This window comes from Protomyctophum bolini, assembly GCF_963924005.1.
Source record: "Protomyctophum bolini genome assembly, chromosome: 19".
Lineage (NCBI taxonomy): Eukaryota > Metazoa > Chordata > Actinopteri > Myctophiformes > Myctophidae > Protomyctophum > Protomyctophum bolini.
Window position 1 is genome coordinate 17120692 of NC_137880.1, and position 19971 is coordinate 17140662.

The window sequence follows — 19971 nt, forward strand, 5'->3', positions numbered from 1 at the left end:
ATTTGACAGACACGTTCCACACCACCATAGGGAGTGCAGTGCCCGGTGTCGAATCCCGACTCCCGAGTCCGTCGGATAGCCGGTTGTCCAGAACCAGCACAAAAGCCTCTGCCTGGACTCTGGACCTGATCACCCCTATCTCCATATATGGAGCTGGCCTGGCCTGTTCTGACATCATATGATGTTCTGACATCTGCACAGATTCCACATTTTGGCATGCCTGATAATGCGATAAAGAACTCCAAATATGGGCATTTAAGGGGCACAGACATAATAACTGGGTGGGGCATCCATTTCCAACTTGCATCGTTCCAACTAAGCAGGCATGCAGTGGCAGTGCCGCAGTGGCCAACGGGCAACGCTCTAGTTTATTACTTGCGCAAGCAGAGTGCGCAAGTAATAGTTTCGCCTGGCTCGTATGCACCGTCCCAGCCAACCCGCCACTTTTGATGCGTATGCACCGTCCCAACAAATTGTGCCTGATTTGCTGGGACCAGATTACATGGTGTGTATATGTATAACTAGCTCTCAATGATGACGTAAGAAATATGTAGATTAAAGGACCCAATGCCAGAGTGTAATTGGTTTTCGATGGTGACGTAATGACGATATGTTTTAGTGTTGGGAGGATTAAATGATAATGCTCCTGTGTATACATGTATGTAATCTGGCACCACTGCCGTATCAGGCACAGTTTGCTGGGACGGTGCATACGCATCAAAAGTGGCGGGTTGGCTGGGACTGCGTACGGCGCAAAGTAACCACAGTATACCGCTAATCAATTTACAAATTACATATACATAATAGTATATATGTATAGCTCTCAATGATGACGTAAGAAATATGTGGATTAAAGGACCCAATGCCAGAGTGTAATTGGTTGGTGACGTAATGACGATATGTTTTAGTCTTGGGAGGCACTGATTGACATACGTCACCATCCAAAGTCGTCACTTACGTATTCATTACAACATTATGTTTCTGAAGTGTATAAAAACAATAACCATTGTTTCATTCTGGCACCACTGCCGTATCAGGCACAAGTAGTCATTACTGAGATTTGACAGTTTGTGGTCGAAAGTACTTGCACGCTCGGCTTGCGCACTAGTAGCCTACTAGTGTGCAACAAGCAAGTATGCACTCGACAGAGTGCAGTTCTAGTTAAATTGTGTTTTTGATTTATTCATTTATTTAAATGTAGCCTATTTTTAATTATTTTCATTGATGTTTTTAACATTAATTAATGGAAGCTAAATAAAGTAGGCTACGTATAATCAACTAAGGTGGTTAGTGGTTACGTTGGCTGACGTGATGGAGCCATATACTCTAAGGATGGAGCTATAAAAGAGGTCTATCTCTCTCTTGCCATCAGCTGTTGCCTGCCAATCAACCGACCAATCCCAGGCAGCATATACATCCGTGCAGGCGATGGGATGATAGCTAATGTTTTGCTGCTACGACGAGTAGGACGACAGCGTTTAATGCGCCATGATCTGTAGTCTGCGTCTGTGAGATCAACAAACAATTTATCTATCGGGACGTCGAACACAATTTATCACCGCGACCACCTAATAGTAGAGCATTTCATTTAAAAAAAAGTCTCACTAGGGTGGAAAAAACCGCTAAACCATCGATTCGACATTAGCTAACTGGCTAAACGAGTAGATAACTTCCGCCGTTTATTTGTCTTTGTATGTGTTTGACGTTTTAAAAGTCATGTTGGACGAACCTGCGGGTCAGAACGTCGACGAACCGAACCACGACGACGCCGAGAACAAGCAGCCTCCCGCCGCGGTGTTCCTGAACGGAGACGGCCTGAATCACGTCGGTACTAAAACGGCAACAACAAGACAGGCGATGAAGAAGAAAGGTGGGAAGAAACTTCGTCAGACGACGACGTGTTGTCCTCCGCGACTCCAGCATCTCCTTCATCACCATCATCATCACAACCACCATCATCAACACCACAGCGTCCAGACGAGGTCTGCACGGAACCACCACCATCCCCCATACAGCAACCATAACAACAACAACAACAATACCGTCTCGGGCGGCACCATAGCAGCGTTGTGCAGTACCAGGGCCACCACAGTGCAGTGTCTGCAGACCAACACCGAACCAGCTTCACAGCCAGCTGCTGCTCCTCATCACCTCAAGTTGGGAAACAACAAGAAAGAGGTAGCCTGCCCTACAGCATGTTCTACCGTCCTTAGCCCCTTTCGGAACCCTCGGTTACCTTTTCTTAATTTTGGACGGCGGCCGCGGTACCGCCGTACAAAATTCATAAAAGGTAACTGAGCTGAGGGTCCCGAAAGGGCAAGTTCTACCTGCCTCTGTATCTTTTGTGAACCAATACAAACCGTTAATAAAACGACGAAATTAATATTTTTTAACGTAAAATAAATAATAAACGCATATCATGACAACAAACACATTTTGGACCGAACAAATGATTACAAAGAAGAAAAACACCCAAAAAGTGTTGTAACTTGCCGTTTTCTTCTTTCTAATTATTTGTTCGGAACGAAAAATTGTGTTTATGATTTGTCACAATTGACTCGAGTTGGCTTTGTATGAGGCTCAAAAGGTCTTTAAATAAATACTTTTTGAAATGTCTGAGGAAAATGAACGGGGAATCATTTCCTGGGCCCTGGTAGGGGGCGGGACTGCGACGCTCTATAGAATATTATAAATATTCTAACAGTCCAACATTTGTTTTTCTTTTAGTCACACCACTTCTGTGAGGTCTCGATAAATGTTAGTAAACAACTGTGCCACTTGCGGATGAACATGCCTGGCAATTAATGCAAGGACCATTGCACTGTTTTAATCAGTGTAAACTGTAAATTATACATGCACTTATTGCTTACATAGTGAAGGGATTGGACACAAGGACCCTCTTCACTGTCATTATATGGTCTTTAATATCCCTTGTGATATAGAACACTATTTAAAAATCACACCTGTGTGAAGTGAGGGGCGCTCTTATCATTACAACATGTTTGTTTAAGCAACGGGTGCTAGTCCTCAATGAAGATTTCTCTTCATTGTCTATGACGTTTTGTTAAACATGGTTGAAAAACAAACATTAAAGCCATATATATATATATATATATATATATATGAGGGGGAAATAACACCTGTGTGAAGTGAGGGGCACTAATATATTAACGTCTAACCATAGACTGTAAAAAGAAAATATGGACAAAGCGTCTAACTCACGTTGCTACATTTTCTTTATTGTTAATGGCATTTAATGACTAATGTTTGTGTTAGGGAGTGACAAGATGACGTAAATTTTCCCTTCATTGTCAATGGCGTTTTTAAAACAAACATTGAACTTAAAACAAACATTAAATCTGTATATAGGAGCCCCTCAAAAATCCCACCTGTGTGAAGTGAGGAGCACTTTTATCGTACATCATATTGTAAAACAAAAAATCACAACCGTGTGAAGTGAGGGGCGCTATTAAAGTCTAACTCATGTTGATTAGGTGATGTGATGTGAAACAAACGGTGCAAACACAAACATTAAACACCATTAACAAAGAGACAATATGACACATTATGACGTAAATGTTCCCTTCATTGTCAATGCGTTTACAAAACAAACATTGAACTAAAGACAAACATTAAACCTGTGTATAGGAGGGGCTGGCGCCCCTCAAAAATATGAAAATAAATATCAATAAATGAAAATTATTTATTAATGAATTACTGTAGTTTTTATGAATTCCACGAGACGGCCTCCGAGTCCTGATGCAATTATGATATAAAGATTTGTCTTCTGTATCGCCACTTTTAATTTATCACCAACAAGAATTAGAGGTATAGTTGTATACAAGATATCAATGTTTTCATTGATATCAATGTCATCATGACATAACATGTCTATTTGCTCTAATTGTCTTGCTTCATTGTCAATGGGAATTGTAGGACAAAAATAGCCGATTTTCTCGTCCACATATGAAGTTAATTCTCCATTGCCAAAGTGAATGGCAAAGTGAGTTTAACGTTTAATGCAATCATATTGGACTTTTCTGTTTGGATGTATGGCCTGTCAAGGCCAGAGTAGTTTTTTGGCTCCCAGTAGGTGTTCCCGCATAACTTCCTGGTTTGATGTCACGCGCATACTCTATAGCTGAATATAGGAGGGGCTAGCGCCCCTCAAAAATGGACATCAGAATTCTACCTAAATAACTGTCTGCGCCGCAGGCTACAGTCATTGCCTTTATGTTTTGGTATGAATTTCAGCTTTAACTGATTTTTATTTTTGTGTTTCTCTAGCTGATGAAATCAAAAGCTGTGAGATGTGAGCGGGTGGTCACGCCGCCAGGTGTGAAACATGACCACCACATATCGCAAAATCGGAACTCCCGGAGCCATAGGAGCAAGCACAGCACAACCGCCCCCAGCAGTGCTCACTCTGTGAAGAGAAAAGATGCCATCAATCCACAGAAGCTGCCTTACTCAACCCCGAAGACACCCCTCCGCTCAACAGACAATGTTAAGATAGAGGAGATATCCCCCACTGGTCATGTGAACCAAGAAGAAGGCGAGAAGATTTATGCTGGAGCCAAATTCAGCGAGCCCCCCTCGCCAAGTGTCCTGCCTAAACCGCCCAGTCACTGGGTTGGTGAAAACACCTCGCAAAACGGAGACCGGAGCCGAGAGCAAATGACTGTTCACTTAAAGTCTCTGCTAAAGGTCGAGGGTAAAGCATAAATGCAGTCTGACATGAGTGATATTCAGTCATACTTGTTTAAAGCTGAAATTACATAGTGAAAACTGTCCAAATTTATATCTGACAATTGGCAAAAAAAAAAGTCTGAATTTTTTAAACTATAGTATATTTATGTGACAATTGGCAAAAAATCTGAATGAAGTTTTAAACTATGGTATCGATCTGACAATTGGTTAAGTTAAAAAAAGGTCAGAAATTGGAATTTATGGAAATTGGATTTATCCTATAACTTACTGCAATATAATGAAGTTTTATTACTATAGTAAATTTTTCCTCATGATGCAAAGAAAGTAATTTAACCACCTGCCTTTGTAAACACATCTTGTAGATGCAGTGTCAGCATTGCAGAAGGTGTCGGTGACCTATGCCAACCATCACATTGTCACAACCAGCCTTTATATGTCCCTTTTGTTTTTGAAAGGGAACCCATCAGCAAGTGAGAATTTCAAAGTGACTAAAAGAAGGTTGGTTCACTTGGTTGGCAGGAATGTTGAAGATTGTATGTTGCCAGTAGAAATGAGTGTCTCCAATTTATGTTTACATTTAGCAGTGTGATGCATTAACTTTCATTACATATTATTTTGAGAAAACGGCCTTGTGTTGAATCAGTTTTGTTTTTTTACTGAACTCGTGTAAATGTACATAGTATATTGTAGACCTAGGCCTATGTGTATATTTTCCATGTTTTAACTGAGATTCTAGTTTTGTTACTGAAGCTAATCAAAATGTTCCCCGTGAAATGGAGGCACTTTCTTACAGTTCCTTTAAATGGGTCGTAGTATCCAACGGGGCACATTGAATGTAAGAAGCATTTTCTTACAGATTTGCACAAGACATTAAAAACAACACGGGCATGGTAGGAAGCTAGCTTTAGCTTTTCCTCCACCAGTCACTTTAACAATTGTACCAGTGAAGGAAGATTTTGGAATAGAAAAGGACTTCTAAACCATGGCTGGTTACCTGCCAAAGTGGATAGTGTTGAGTAGACAAACCTACCAGCTACAACTAAATGTACCAGCATGTGGCTGGTGATTTCCTCACCCTGAAAGTGGTGCTCATTTGTATTGTAGACCAGGATTCGGTGAGCCTTAGGTAGACTGATTTTAAGGCCTATGCAGTGAAGGCCAAATAACCTTCAGGGAGACCTGTGAAAGGTCTAGATTAGAATGACAATGTGAAAGTCTGAAAATCAAGGATTCTTTCTTTCTCCATCATGTTAACTGCTGCAAGACACCTGGCATTTGAGACCGAGTGCTATTACCTTTCTTCTTAAGCACTTATAAGCCTCATTTACACAATTCAAAAAAGGACGATCTACAAGCTCACAATAAACGTGAGCACATTGTGAGCTTTAAGATCTGTTTTTTTTTTTTTATTGGAAAAAAAGTTGAAGTTGTTAAAATCTTGGAATGATTATTGGTATAATGACATGCCCAGGGAAAAGTGCAAGTGGTTAACTTTGCAGCACTGATGTTTGTGTGTCTATATACTGTTTTCCAGGCTATATTTTCATTTCACTTATCTCTACCGTTAAGTTTAATGTAAAGCACTGATATGTTGTTTACCAAATACTGTATGTGAGTTTGTATTTTTCATGGAGGATCTTGTCATTAGGGCTTTTCACATTGTGTTTTGCATTACCCTAGTATGGGCTGCAAAAGTATTTGGAAAAACTGACTAATTTGCAATTTCTCAATTGCAAGGTGCTCCATTTTCTTCAGGGAAGACAAATGTTCTCAACAGCCATTCTCAAGGGTATTCTAATGTGCAAAATCGTTAGACTACAAAACAAGTTGGAGAAATTATTCAAAAGTATTCAAACAACAAATTATATTTTCCCCTCTTGTCCACATTTGTAAGTACAGAAAAATGTGTGTAAAATCTGTCGATGTTCTTCAATATACAGCATTCAACAAAATGTATCATGAGCAGCATAAGAGTTGGTCATTATTGTGCAGTCCTCCTAACCCAAAGTGAACAATGTACAGTGTGAAAGGCTCTATTACAGTATACCACGTCCATGTCTTATATCATGGAGGCTGTGATGTGGCCAAGATTTGGGGAATTGTAGTATTGTAGGAAAGAATTGTCATTTTATTGCAGTATTTTAAAAATGATTTCTTTTCAGATATGTCAACACTCACGCCACAATTCGAAAAAATGTTTGGTTTTAAGAGTTGAATCTAAATTGAATAAATATTGGTTATCCCTACTTTTCTTGCCTCTTTGGTTTATTGATTAATATTCAAAGTGGTTAGTTTTGTGTTTTACAGTTACATTCATCTAGTGTTTTAGAGGGAATATATGCACTCCATAGAGCTGACTAGAAAAGTAAATTTGTATTAAAAGAATAACCATTCAAAGCATAGTTACAACTACAAGGTGCTGAAACCACAACATAAAACAAGAGAAATAAAACCTTAAACTTAAAAGATAAAGACATCCTAGTTGTGGGTTACATGTTTTATGTTTATATTGACCTGTTTTCCACAGTAAGCTGAATTATAAAAAGTGTGTTTCTAGGTGAAAGTGCTTTTTTGATGTGCCAATATCTGCCATTGAGCCCAATTATAAATTCCTCAAGTTTGAAAGCACTATTTCTAAAACTATGAAACATTTCAAAGATTCCTTTTCAGGCAAACATGTCCACCGTAAGATTAACCTAAGCCTAGAATGGGGTTGGTAGGTTTAAGTATGTAGGACTAGTAGCATGCCAACGTTTGTGCTATTGCCATTGAGAATGCATTGGGCGTTTAAGTTAAATAACTCAAACTACAAAACATTTCAAAGTAAAAAGTTCCAGCATGTGTCTCCACAGTAAGCCGAATAATAAAAAGTGTGAATGGAGTTTCTAGGTGAAAGTGACTTTTTGACGTCCCATAGAGCTGCCATTGAGCCCCATTATAAATGTCTCAAATTTGAAAGCACTATATTTCTAAAACTATGAAACATTTCAAAGATTCCTTTTCAGGCAAACATGTCCACCGTAAGATGAACCTAAGGCTAGAATGGGGTTGGTAGGTTTAAGTATGTAGGACTAGTAGCATGCCAAAGTTTGTGCTATTGCCATAGAGAATGCATTGGGCGTTTAAGTTAAATAACTCAGAAACTACAAAACATTTCAAAGTAAAAAGCTTCAGCATGTGTCTCCACAGTAAGCTGAATTATAAAAAGTGTGAATGGCGTTTCTAGGTGAAAGTGATTTTTTGACGTTCAAAGATCTGCCATTGACCCCCATTCTGAATTTCTTAAATTTGAAAGCACTATATTTCTAAAACTATGAAACATTCCAAAGATTCATTTTCAGGTAAACATGTCCACTGTAAGATGAACCTAATCTAAATAGGTTTGAATGGGATTTCTAGGTGTAAGTATAATATATATATAATATATAGGACTAGTAGTATGCCAAAGTTTGTGCTATTGCCATTGAGAATGCATTGGAGAGGGGGGCACGGTGGTCGGTAGTGCTGTCGCCTCACAGCTAGAAGGTCCTGAGTTCGATTCGCTGTGGGCGTGTTCTCTCCTCTGCGTCATCAGTGCCCATACCTCAGGCGGGGTTGGTGAAAGGGCCTTTCTGTGTGGACTTTGCTTGTTCTCCCCGTGTCCCATTAGGGTAGGTACACTCACAAAAAACATGCAGTAATCCTGGTCTCTAAACTACCCCTGGCCAGCCGGGGCTGAATTATAAAGAGTCAAGACACCCCCATCCCATCCTATCTCTCACCACATCAGGATCAGGACATGTTAGTTAGTGGCATGAGAATTGAACCTGCATGTGGTTCGCCACACCATGATGCACAAACTTTGACATAATTTTCTTTACCAACTGCACCATCACTACCTTAGCATGATTGAGTGAGATTTCACTTTTATCTTTCTTCAAAGTAAAGTTTCAGAGTAAAGTAAAGTAGGATTTGAACCCACAACATCTGTTTAATGTGGACAGCCACTTAACACACTGAGCTACTGTACCAGGCTCTCTGTGTTCAGTGTTCTGTCATGGCCACTGAATTATCTGATTAACATCCACATGACATTTTTATGTATTTAAAAAAAAAAAAAATTTACATGTTCAAGGCAAGCCCAAGTAATCACTTAAAAAACATGCAAATGAGCTGGAGGCTTGATGCTGTTCCTAAATGTACTCAAAGACCTCAGTGCACTGCCACTCATATTCACACTGATCAATGGTTATTTCTGTTAATGTTAATAGTTAACCGTTAATCGATTGATCAATTATTAAATTAAAAATAACAATAAATAGCAAATTCTGCAGTGCACTTTTGTCTTTCAATATTTTTTTATTAAGCAGAAAAAGACATGGACAATACATGAACTTATGACACATGGGCACAACCCATTCTGGGCGGGAACCCCCTTCTTTTTCTCCTTTCTCTATTAAACACTTCTCTGGGGGTTTAAATCAAGATCTATAAGACATTCATGAGATCAACCATAATCCCAAATGGGTTGACAGTACAATAACAGGACAAAAACAAAAAGTATATGCAAATCATAAAATACATATGCCAAAGGGGCATAAGGACAGAGAGTATATACAAATCATAAGTACCTATTTACAGTTTTACGGTGCACTTTTAATTAAAATGTATTCCTCATACAAAGATGCCATTGCGTGGCCCTGTATCTCAAATGGTCAAATAAATATTTGATTAAGGAATATAATATAATAATAACATTCTTTCTGTACATCAGCAAAATGTAGATTTTTATGATAGGAATTGTTTTGTTTAGTTTTTTTCACAGCTTGGTTAATCGATCAATAAGGTTATCAAAACATAATCAATGATCAATTCATGAATTAATGGATAATTCCCATCCCTAGTTATTTCCTTTGTAAAGTGACAGATTTCAGTAGTCCCATCCAGTTCTTCTTTTCCTTCCCCCCAACAGAACTGCATTTATAATTACTTCAAGTAGTACATGTACCCAATACACCCAATGAGGATGAGGATGGTGTTGGATGTGGGGCCCAGTAACAGCTTAATAATACCCAGTATTATAAGCACCAGTGTTCTTTTGCTGGCCAGAGTGCGGAGGCTAAGCCTGGGCATGTGGGGGGCCTCCAGGGTGTGCGTGGTCAACGGGCTCTTCCTGGGCTTGACAGACAGGCAGTGATGGCCCAGACGGCCCAGGAAGTCTGGTCGCGAGCACAGAGTGAGCATGTGCCCTCCGAACCTTTCATTGAACATTTTAGATATTCCTGAAAACAATTGGACCAGCAGGGCACTCTCATAACTCCTAACTGGCTGGTCGTCTGGGTCTCCCTGGTATTCGATCATCTCAAACCTCCGTAGTCCACTGATGATCTGTCTCCTGCCCAGTTCAGTGAGGATGGGTCCTGTCTTTCCATGTTTACAGTCTGGGAGCTCTTTAGAGTTCACTTCGTCCTGAGATGAACTTTGGTTAGCTATCAGCTGGTTCAGCTGATCAGAACTTACACTGAATATCACACAGAGGTTTTCCAATGCTTTATTCAGGTTGTAGAGGTCTGAGGAACCCAAATTGCTCTTGGCTCTTGTCTGTTTGGCCTGGACTATACTGTGGATTAGTTTCAAGACCGTTGCTCGGACATCGTTACCAAACATCTGTTTGTATTGACAGTCCTCGCCCTCCAGGGCATAGATGTGACTCTTCACTCTGAACACTGTATCCGTCACTTCCGTTTGGCACGGGGACCAGTAGCTGCCTTTCAGGTGATGCAGGACGTTTTCACGCTCAAGGAATAACTGCTCTCCTTTTTTGATCATCTTTGCTAGGTTTGGCTGAAGAAACACTTCGGAAACCCTGTAGACCATCAGGGCATTTTTACCGTTGACCAGGTCTATTCTCACCACCCTATTCAGAAAGCCCTGAAAGAGCTTAGTGTACATCAACAAGTTCTCCTGAACAAATGATGCCCATTTGTCTGGTACAGCTCTGTTCAGGTCTGCCTGTGGATTTGTCCTTTCTCCAGTGTATTTCCATGGCTGAATGTAGCTCAACCACGTATCCAACAACACTGTAAAACATTCATCGAGGGGCCAGTCACCTAAGCAGTGCTGCAGAAACAGGTAGAGCTTTGGCTGGACAAAGCGTTGAACCACAACTCTCTTGAACTCATCCAGTGGGCTGGTGGGAGTGTGGGAGTGGGTGAGCGAGGGTGAGGGTGATATTTGCTCCCCCGGCTTCACAGTGTTGGAGAAGGCATGGAGGTGTTTCACCAGCAGTTGGACGACCCGCATATGTTCCTCTGTTGTACTGAAGGGCTCTAGGTAGGTGTGGAGTTTCCCAATGTCTGGTGGGACGTGGTCTTGGAGCCGCGTGCTGCACATACTCAGGCGGTACTGAAGCACTGCCAGCTGCACCTGGGGAGACTGTAGATTCTGGTACACCTCCAGCGAGTAGTGATCGAGCCACATCACCACAAACATCTGTAGTAATGTCTCAGACCTCCATATCTCCTGTGCAGCAGGGTCTGCATGGACAGAAGGTTGGTGGAAGATGTGAGGTTTGAAGAGGCTGGGTCTGTGAATACCACAGCCAGTGATAGTAACACTGGGAGACCTTATAGAAGGTGCAGTGATAGAGCCTCTGGAGTCAGAGAAAGAAGGGGGGACACTTCCCTCAATAGGGAGGAAGTATTTCAGGTAGGTGTCCACCAGCACAAAGTACGCATTAACCCTGTTCTTCCCATGTTGGGCTGGAGAACAATGCTTAGGTGTAATAAGACTGTGGGCGAAGTTGAACATGTAGAATTCAAATGGATTGAGCTTGTTGTGGAACAGAGGACAGTCTGTGACAAGTCCTTTCTGGATGGAAGCCTTCACTGGACCTGGAAGATAATTGACAGGTATTTCATATTTGTGCTCTTCTGCATGAAGCTTATACACAAGCTGCATCATTGGCCCACTGGGGCCCACAAAATCCAGGGCGATTTTGTGCTCATTGGTACAGGAGTGCAGGTCCAATCCGGCACTCTTCCCATCCAGACTGCCAAAGACACACTTCACCAGCACAGGGAAGATTACCTTAGGAAGATAACCGTCAATGTACTTCTGTAGCTCTTTAGACCGAATCTCTGCATCAGAACCTTTTAGTCCGTTCATCATCTTCGACAGCGGTTCAAAAGCTGGAGCAGCCATTGTATACCCGGCAGAGCTAATGATCTCGGCTCCTACCTGCTACTAGTTACTTGCAAAAATTCAGCTTTTCATATTTACTTTCCAGAGAGCAAGCAGCACCATTGGAACACTAAGGCAGAGCAAATTTGTGTCAACAAGTTGTGCTATAAAACTGTAAACAACAGCTATTATACTCGTGGAGTCAGGGTGGTGCGCAGCGTTACAGATGTCACTTTGTGATTGGCTGAGATGCATTGACGCATGTCTCCAAATATAGACCTAAAACGTATCGATCACCTTATAGAGTGTCGCAGTCCCGCCCCTCGAGAGACCCGGAAAATAAATTGTTAATTTTCCTCATAGACTTTTCAGAAAGTATTTATTTAAAGACGTTTACGCCGCGGACAAAAGCCAACTCTTGTCGTGACAAATCATGACAATAAACACAATGTTTTGGGCCAAACAAAGAATTAGAAAGTAGTTGTTTTTCTTCTTTGTAATTATTTGTTTGGTCCAAAATATTGTGTTTGTTGTCATGATTTGTCACAACTCGAGTTGGCTTGGTACGATGCTTAAAAGGACTTTAAATAAATTATACTTTTTGAAATGTCTATGGGGAAAATGCATTGGGATTCATTTCCTGGGCCTGGCGTCGTAATGAAAGGGGGCAGGACTGCGACGCTCTATTGGGCCCTACTTGACCTTTATCCAGTAACTCAAATGACGGGTCATTCCCACCATCTGCTGCTATAGATTTATCTCTCTAGACTACAGCATCCTATACAGCGTTCGATCAGCCCACCTGTTCCCATTGCTTTGCCTGTCTCTTTGTACATCTTACAGGAAGTATATAGCTGTCCTCTGTTAGAACAGAAATCCTAATTTGGAAACTTTAACATGATTATAAATGTATATAGCAGATAGTGATGGAGCAAAAACTAGAAAATGCAATGCTGAGGTGCAGTGAGGTCAATGACCTCTGAAGGGACTATAGATCAGATATACAGTGTGACTGAAATAAAACCTGTAATGTAGATTATTATGCTGAAAACCTTCATATCATAACATGCAGTGAATCACGTTTTATCCAATAAGTTCAGATAGTACACATAGTAGGCCTACATGCATAAACTTTCCTTGATTATATCTAGTCAGTATGGTATTTATTTATGATGTATTTTCTTAAGGTTGTTAAGGTTATTGTAGTGGTCAATTTGTATTGGGGAGGGGCGGGGGGCGCGAGACATGGCCAAAGCATTTCTGGGGGTCCCTGCACTCCCCAGCCCAAAACGTTGAGACCCTGATCTACTGGACCACAGGCTCTATTGTGTCCTCCATGCGCTTCTACAAATTAAGTTGTTTCAACGCAGGTTCAGGAGTAGAGACCACCCTCTGCTTATCTCGATCAGTCCCATTCTCTATCACCTCATCAATTACACCTGTGTTCAGCACAGCCAATCACGTAACAATCACCACAGTATAAATACACCCATGGTCGCGTCACTTACCTGTTTGATTCTGCTTCGTGCCGTCAGAATCCCCCCCTACCCAACAAAGCACCTTCATCTAGCTTTGCCCTCTCTCTCTCCTTCTCCTAGGAGCCCGCTGCCCGACTGACTGCTCGAGCAGAGCTACGGCAGTCGTCAGGCTCCTAGACTACACGGTACACACCCCTAGCCTGGGTAAACCCACTCCCCCTGCTGGGCAACATTTCATTCTGCCAGGGGTTTACCGGTTTACCCAGGCTAACACACTCCCACCCTGAGTCTCGCCCCACCTCAGGCTCCTCAACCAATACATACACATACATGTCACTTTGTGCAATAAATACTGTCAAACTTTAGCAGGTGTGGTCTCTTATTAGTGAAAGAGAAATATAAGACTAACATTGATCGATCACTTTCATTCTACAATCTTGGTGACATCAGTAATAATGGCATGTATAGTCTCTAGTTGGCAGTTTCCTTATCTTGGCACTAGGACATTTGTGCCCACATGACTGGCCGACTTCTTTGCACATACAAGTGTATCCCCTGCATTTACCCATCCTAACTACCAACCAGAGACCTTCAGTTTCCCAGACAGCATCTTTACTCATTCAGTTATGGTCCCCATTATACATTACATTTGATTTAATTCATTATATTACCATTTAATTTCGATCTGTGTCAATTGTATTCAACCCTAGTACTAACCCTGGCACTACTTCTGACAGCAGTGATTTCTTGTTGGGATATTAATGTGAATAAATTAACTACGACTCCAAAACTTTGTTTTTATAATTATATTTAATGATAGAGAAAAAAAAGAAATCTTTTAACTATATACAATATATCACATGACATTTGAAACAAAATGATGATGATTATTACAAATTCATTGATTTACTGCAAAAATTACTGATCAAGATTACACATCGATCCCCATGTTATGATGAGCTGAAGCCCTTGAAAGCTGTAGGGGCCTGGAACCACACATAATCCTTCCAGTCAGTCTGGAGGTTCTCAGTGTCTGTTGTTGACAGGGCAATAACCTGCCTCTTAACCCGGGTTGGCACTTTAAAGTCTAATTTGGGCCGGAACCAGCCAACACCACATTCCCTGTGAGCCAGAACTAAGATTGTGGCGGACATCAGGCGCACAGGTGCGGTATCGGAGAAAACATCGGCCACCAAAAGTGTGCGAAAGAGTTGCCTTAAGCACGATGATACCTGCAGGCTCCGATCTCTTCGAGACAATACGAGTGCCTCCATGTTGATCTCATAGAGCTCTTTGGGCAGGACAAGAGAGCCACCTAACAGCAGCAGTACACGAGGCACCAAGCTGAGGGAGAACAGCTCTTCAAGCTGCCCCAGCAACATGTCCAGCTCCTGCAGGCTCCGCTCACTCTTCCTCCAGCTCAGGTCTGTTGACTGCACTGCTCTACAGCTTGCCTCCTCCTTGTTCTAGACAGGGAAGAGAACACATATCAGGTCCGTTAAAAACAAAGGATCCCCACAATAGGACTTTGAGCAAAACTACTGCAATTGATTTAATAGATACAAATAATCAATTTGACTAAAATAATAAATTGTGTGGGAAACAATATATTTTTCCATCCCAATAATTCAAACAAATAGTTTAAAATAAATGAATTACTAGCTCACAACACATCATAAAACATGTGAGATTAGGGCGTATGTATGTGGTTATTCAGATTAATCATTTTTGTTGATTATAAAAACACAAAATTATATGAAAATAAATCTTTAAGAAAATATTAGATGGTTGCAGCCATCCTTTGTTGACACTTAGTGGAAATGATCTTGATTCACACTGGATTATGCAATGACAGAAGTTACAAACCAACTAACTTATTAGTGATTAACTATAACTGAACTCACCTGCTTTGAAGCTCGACATCTCTGAGAACACTTCAGCTGGTCATAGGTCATGGGCAGCTGCTGTCTCTGGTAGAGGACACATTTGAGGATCTCAATGACAAATTGACAGCAGCTATCCTGGCTCACATTGCCAGGGAAGACCACATCTACACAACCCTCCTCCTGTGCTCTTGTCACCGCTTCAGCATCACCATCTTGCTCAGTAGGAGTTACAACTGGGGCCTCCGGACCCTTCAAGCGGGGGATACCATGAACGCCATCTGCCGAAAAGATTGTCAGTGAACAAGATTATTCACAACAAGTAGCTTGCATAATCCAGTGGTTTTCAAAGTGGGGCACATAGAGGTCCCCAGAAATAATATGTAATACAGTATGATAATATAGCATCACAATTAGTATCCATTAGCAATTCACACACATCTGTGGCTGTAGAAGTGTTCTCTTTGTCTTCCTTGAGTTGTTCTGAATTCAGCTGATTCTCTGATGAGACATCGCCATGCAGACAGGGGCCATCAACTTGTTGAGCGTCATCTGTAGAAAAGATGTCCGAAAATACATCTATTAACAACAGGCTCAGCGATGCCAGGGTTGTTGTGCTAATAGATGTGTTGCTCAGCGTGTTCAGGTCCTGGTACTTTGTGTGGATAAAATATGCTCTTTTCTCTGATCAAGCTCTGATTTAACAAACCAACACTACTCTGCACTGATCCGATTCCGATTATAATAATTATGTCCATATTTTTCCATACATACTTCACAGACAATGTACAACTCAGAGAGTGAACAAATGAGACCAAATAGAAACACACTATCAGATTTCAATTAACTTTTTTTTTCTCCACACGAGTCCACAGTATAGAATGGGATCGCAGATATAATAAATAAGAGGGGCCCGTGAAATTGAAAAGGTTGGGAGATCAGGATAATTGCATTAGCTAAGCTTAACATTCCACTACTACTACTACTTACCACCATCTGTGGCTGTAGAATCCAACCAGGTGTGGAGTTCCTTTATTGTAGTTTCCAAACTTTCCACTGAAGATTGGAACAGAATATCAATCCATAGATTGGTGGCAGTGGACAGCGGACGTCCTGTACTAGCTGGCAGAGCTGCTAGTATCCTCTTGGAGGGGGGTTTCTCTGGAGTTGTCAAAGGACGTTTCTCACAACTCTTGGCAGCAGTGGAGTAGGAGTCTAGCAGCTTCTCTTCCTCCTGCAATGAGTGGATGTCTCTGGTGGTGAATGATGGGACTGTCTGGTCAAAGGTTAATGAACTGGTAAGTGTTTGGTGGTAGTCTTGGTGGTAGTCCTTCAGACAGAGGTCATCATCTTGCTGAGCATCGTCTGCAGAAAAGATGTCAATAAGTAAGCATATTAACAGGCAGCTTGCCCCGTGATGCCAGCCTGGTTACAAATATAAGACAATGATTCCAGCACTCTCATGTTGTGTCCCTCACATACTTTTATTTTACTTGAAAAGTAAGCATTTCACTTTTCAAGTAAATAAAAGAATGTGAGGGATACAACGTGAGTAGTACTGGTATCATTCTCTTTCACTATAGAAGACCTCAGCCTGAGGTCTTCTATAGTGAAAGAAAATGACAGGGAGCTGACAGGACACAGATGCTCACCTTGATGAAGGAGGAATTCTTCTGTCATGAGACAGTCAGAATACTGGTTGCTCTTCTGAGTGCAGGCGACGTATTCAGGCCGCTGACTAAATGGCTCCCATTCTGCGCACCATATTGGACTGCAGCATGCCACTGCTCCACGTCCTTTGTCACTATAGAAGACAGGAAACGAGAAGGCACAAAACATTAAGAGCAATAAGAAGAAATATATAATAAAATTACATTTTAATACAAATGTAAAGAGTTAAGAAAGAGAATATAAAATGTGAAAATACGAGAATATACTCACAGTGCAGATTTAAAGAGTTAAGAAAGAGAATATAAATTGTGAAAATACGAGAATATACTCACAGTGCAGATTGCAGAATGGGGCTTGAACTTGAAGCACAGTGTGTTACATATTGATCCTCTTCTGGAGAGAAGAGTGTCTCATCTAAGTCCTGGTGCAACACAGCATCAACAGGTGAGCTATGGGGGGGGGGGGGGGGGGGGGACAACAAGGCACGAAACATTAACATTAAGACTAATAACCTGTAAGAACAACAAGGCACGAAACATTAACATTAAGACTAATAACCTGTAAGTGTCCTTTTGGTAACTACTATCATTACCCCCATGGAACCCCCTCAATGACCCCTGGGGGTCCCCAGAACCAATCTTGAGAACCACTGGTCAACAGATTCAATAAATGCACACAATTAACTGCAAAACCATAAAAATAGGATTGATATTTAATTGACACTTAAGTCAAGATAGTGCATAAGGGCAGTGCACTCAATACCCTCATACCTGACTAACTACTTCTCCAAATGAGTGACAACCACACCCACTAGCCACAATAAGTTACAACACTAGAGGGAGCGACGATAGGGTAGGCTACTCAAATATAGAACAAACATGGGAAAATTGAGTAGTAGAATGATATTTTTTGATAATGTACCTCGTTCTGTGGGGAACATCAAATAAAGCATAAATTGGTTCCATTTATAGGCTACACACTGATCGGTTGCATGGGGTCCTTGAAATTAAAATGTTTGAGAATCAATAATTTAGTACTTCATATTTGGTACATTAGCATTATAGAGCACTGTACTCTGTACGGCTCATTATTCTCGACATTTATGTCTCTTATTTGGGTCCTTAGGTTTACCTGAAGGTAGCAGCAGCAACGAGTCTGTCTGCATCAACAGTTTCGCGACATTTGAAATAATTCCGGTTAGTGAAGTGACTCGACTGTTGCTTGTTTAGACGATTAGGAGGGACGATTCCAAATTAACGTCGTATTATATTTGAATCTATAGCTGAATGCACCGTTAACATGACGGTTGCACAGACACGTTCATACATGTCTTCCGTCGATGAATTGGCAAATGATCGCACACCCAAAATTAAACTATCTTTTTTGGTGCAGTTGGATCCAACTGCACCAAAAAAGATAGTTGAATTGTTAAACACATTTGCAGAAACATAAAACACGCCATCGGCCGTAGACCTACTTACAGCGCAACATGCAGAACGGTGGTGCTCATAATGGCTTCCTCCTCCTCCTCAACTTCGTCAAAAAGATTAAGGACAAGGTCATGTTTGTAGACGGTAGTTCCCTTCATCGTCTCCTCTTCCTCATCCTCCAGGATTTCCATGGGAACGTGTAGAATCTCAGTTACTGCGAAAAGCTCAAAAGACGACTGGTAACGGTCAGTGTTGCAGAAGTGCGTCATGTTGAAGTGTATCTCTAGAGCGCTGTGAACAGATTGAAATGCTGCCAACTTTAATATTTAAAACAACGCTCTCTTCGCGGCAGCGCACGAGATCACACTGTGCTCGCGTTGTGATTGGCTGAGAGGAGCCGTCTGCGCAGAGTATCGCGACCACGCGATTACGTCATTCAACTCGCTCTGATCACGTCGACTGTTGATTGGTTTGCGCAGTTTCGCTCAATTTGAAATGTTACGTTAAACCAAACCAAACCGGCACCGGCAGTGGTTTGGTCCACCGGCCCGGTGGACTCCCAGTCTCCCACATTTGACCGCAAAAGCAAACCCAATCTGAAAACATTTTGTGCTGAGATCTTCTAAAACTGAGATTGACGCGCGTATGCGCGTGTGTGCGTAAACGCGCGCTGAAAAGCCTGATGCAGGGCCAGATGGCTCAAGGCGGAGTCTCTGACGTAGTTCACCCGGCGGCCATCTTGCTTCGGGGCTACAGTACAGTATGTTCTATGGCAGCTCAAACAAAAACAGTCATAACTCTCTCAAATCTTGACGGATTTAACAAATGGGTTGGTTTAATACAAACGTTGTCAACGTGGCTATGATTCAGGATGCTTATCTGCTGTTTTTTTTTATATGAACGTCGTATAAAAGCATACGTATACGGACGTCTCTGACGTTTATAACAAACCAAACCGTTTGAAAATTGAGCAAGTTATGGTTATTTAAAAGTACATGCCCCATAGACACAATGTTATGCTGCCCCGAAGTAAGATGGCCGCCACGTAGCAACACACACACACACACACACACACACACTCTCACTCTCTCTCATCTGCATTGGTCCCCTGACTCTCCTCAATACACTTCACTTGGAATTGCTCCTGAAGTGTTCATGGCATTATATTATTTCTGTGTTATTTCAGGAAACAAGATTTCCTACAGATTGACACTGGTACAGTGTCCTATCCTATGGGACAGATCTCATTGGCACGCAGTCACGCACACATGGACACCAAGAGTTTAGTACAGTTGTCTTACTACAGTAATCTTCCTAGTTGCCTTTCTTCCTGTCAAGTGTAGCTGATATTGTTGTTTTTTTATTATTATTATGGGGTGGGGTGGGGCCCGGGGGGGGGGGGCAGAACTTGCTCAAGCATTCATTTTAGGCTTTAGTAACTCCAGTTACTAATGTATTTCAAAGACTTCATTCACATTGTACACCTTCAAATGTCTTTAAATGTTTACAGTATTTACAGTATCAAACAGGGTTAAAAAGAAGATCAACGTGAGTGAGCTTGTGGATTTTCTTTGCATGTATAAAATAACTCGATTTGATATATATTTTTAAGTATATATTTTTTAAATGTCCTCACCT

At 41.4% G+C, this 19971-nt stretch overlaps 2 protein-coding genes across 2 annotated transcripts; one reads left to right on the plus strand and one right to left on the minus strand.

Annotated features, from left to right (window-relative positions):
* Window positions 1–1416: 1416 nt before the first annotated feature.
* On the plus strand, window positions 1417–6956 carry LOC308333877 (uncharacterized protein). Its single transcript, XM_080790387.1, has 2 exons — window positions 1417–2178; window positions 4288–6956. Exons 1-2 carry the CDS (start codon window positions 1717–1719, stop codon window positions 4723–4725), a joined length of 900 nt encoding a protein of 299 aa, XP_080646513.1. The 5' UTR covers window positions 1417–1716; the 3' UTR covers window positions 4726–6956.
* Window positions 6957–9675: 2719 nt separating this feature from the next.
* LOC308334588 (sphingomyelin phosphodiesterase 4-like) lies at window positions 9676–11892 on the minus strand (the record flags this gene model as incomplete). Its single annotated transcript, XM_080791388.1, has 1 exon — window positions 9676–11892. The coding sequence occupies one exon, from the start codon at window positions 11890–11892 to the stop codon at window positions 9676–9678; it is 2217 nt and encodes a 738-aa protein (XP_080647514.1).
* Window positions 11893–19971: the final 8079 nt, after the last annotated feature.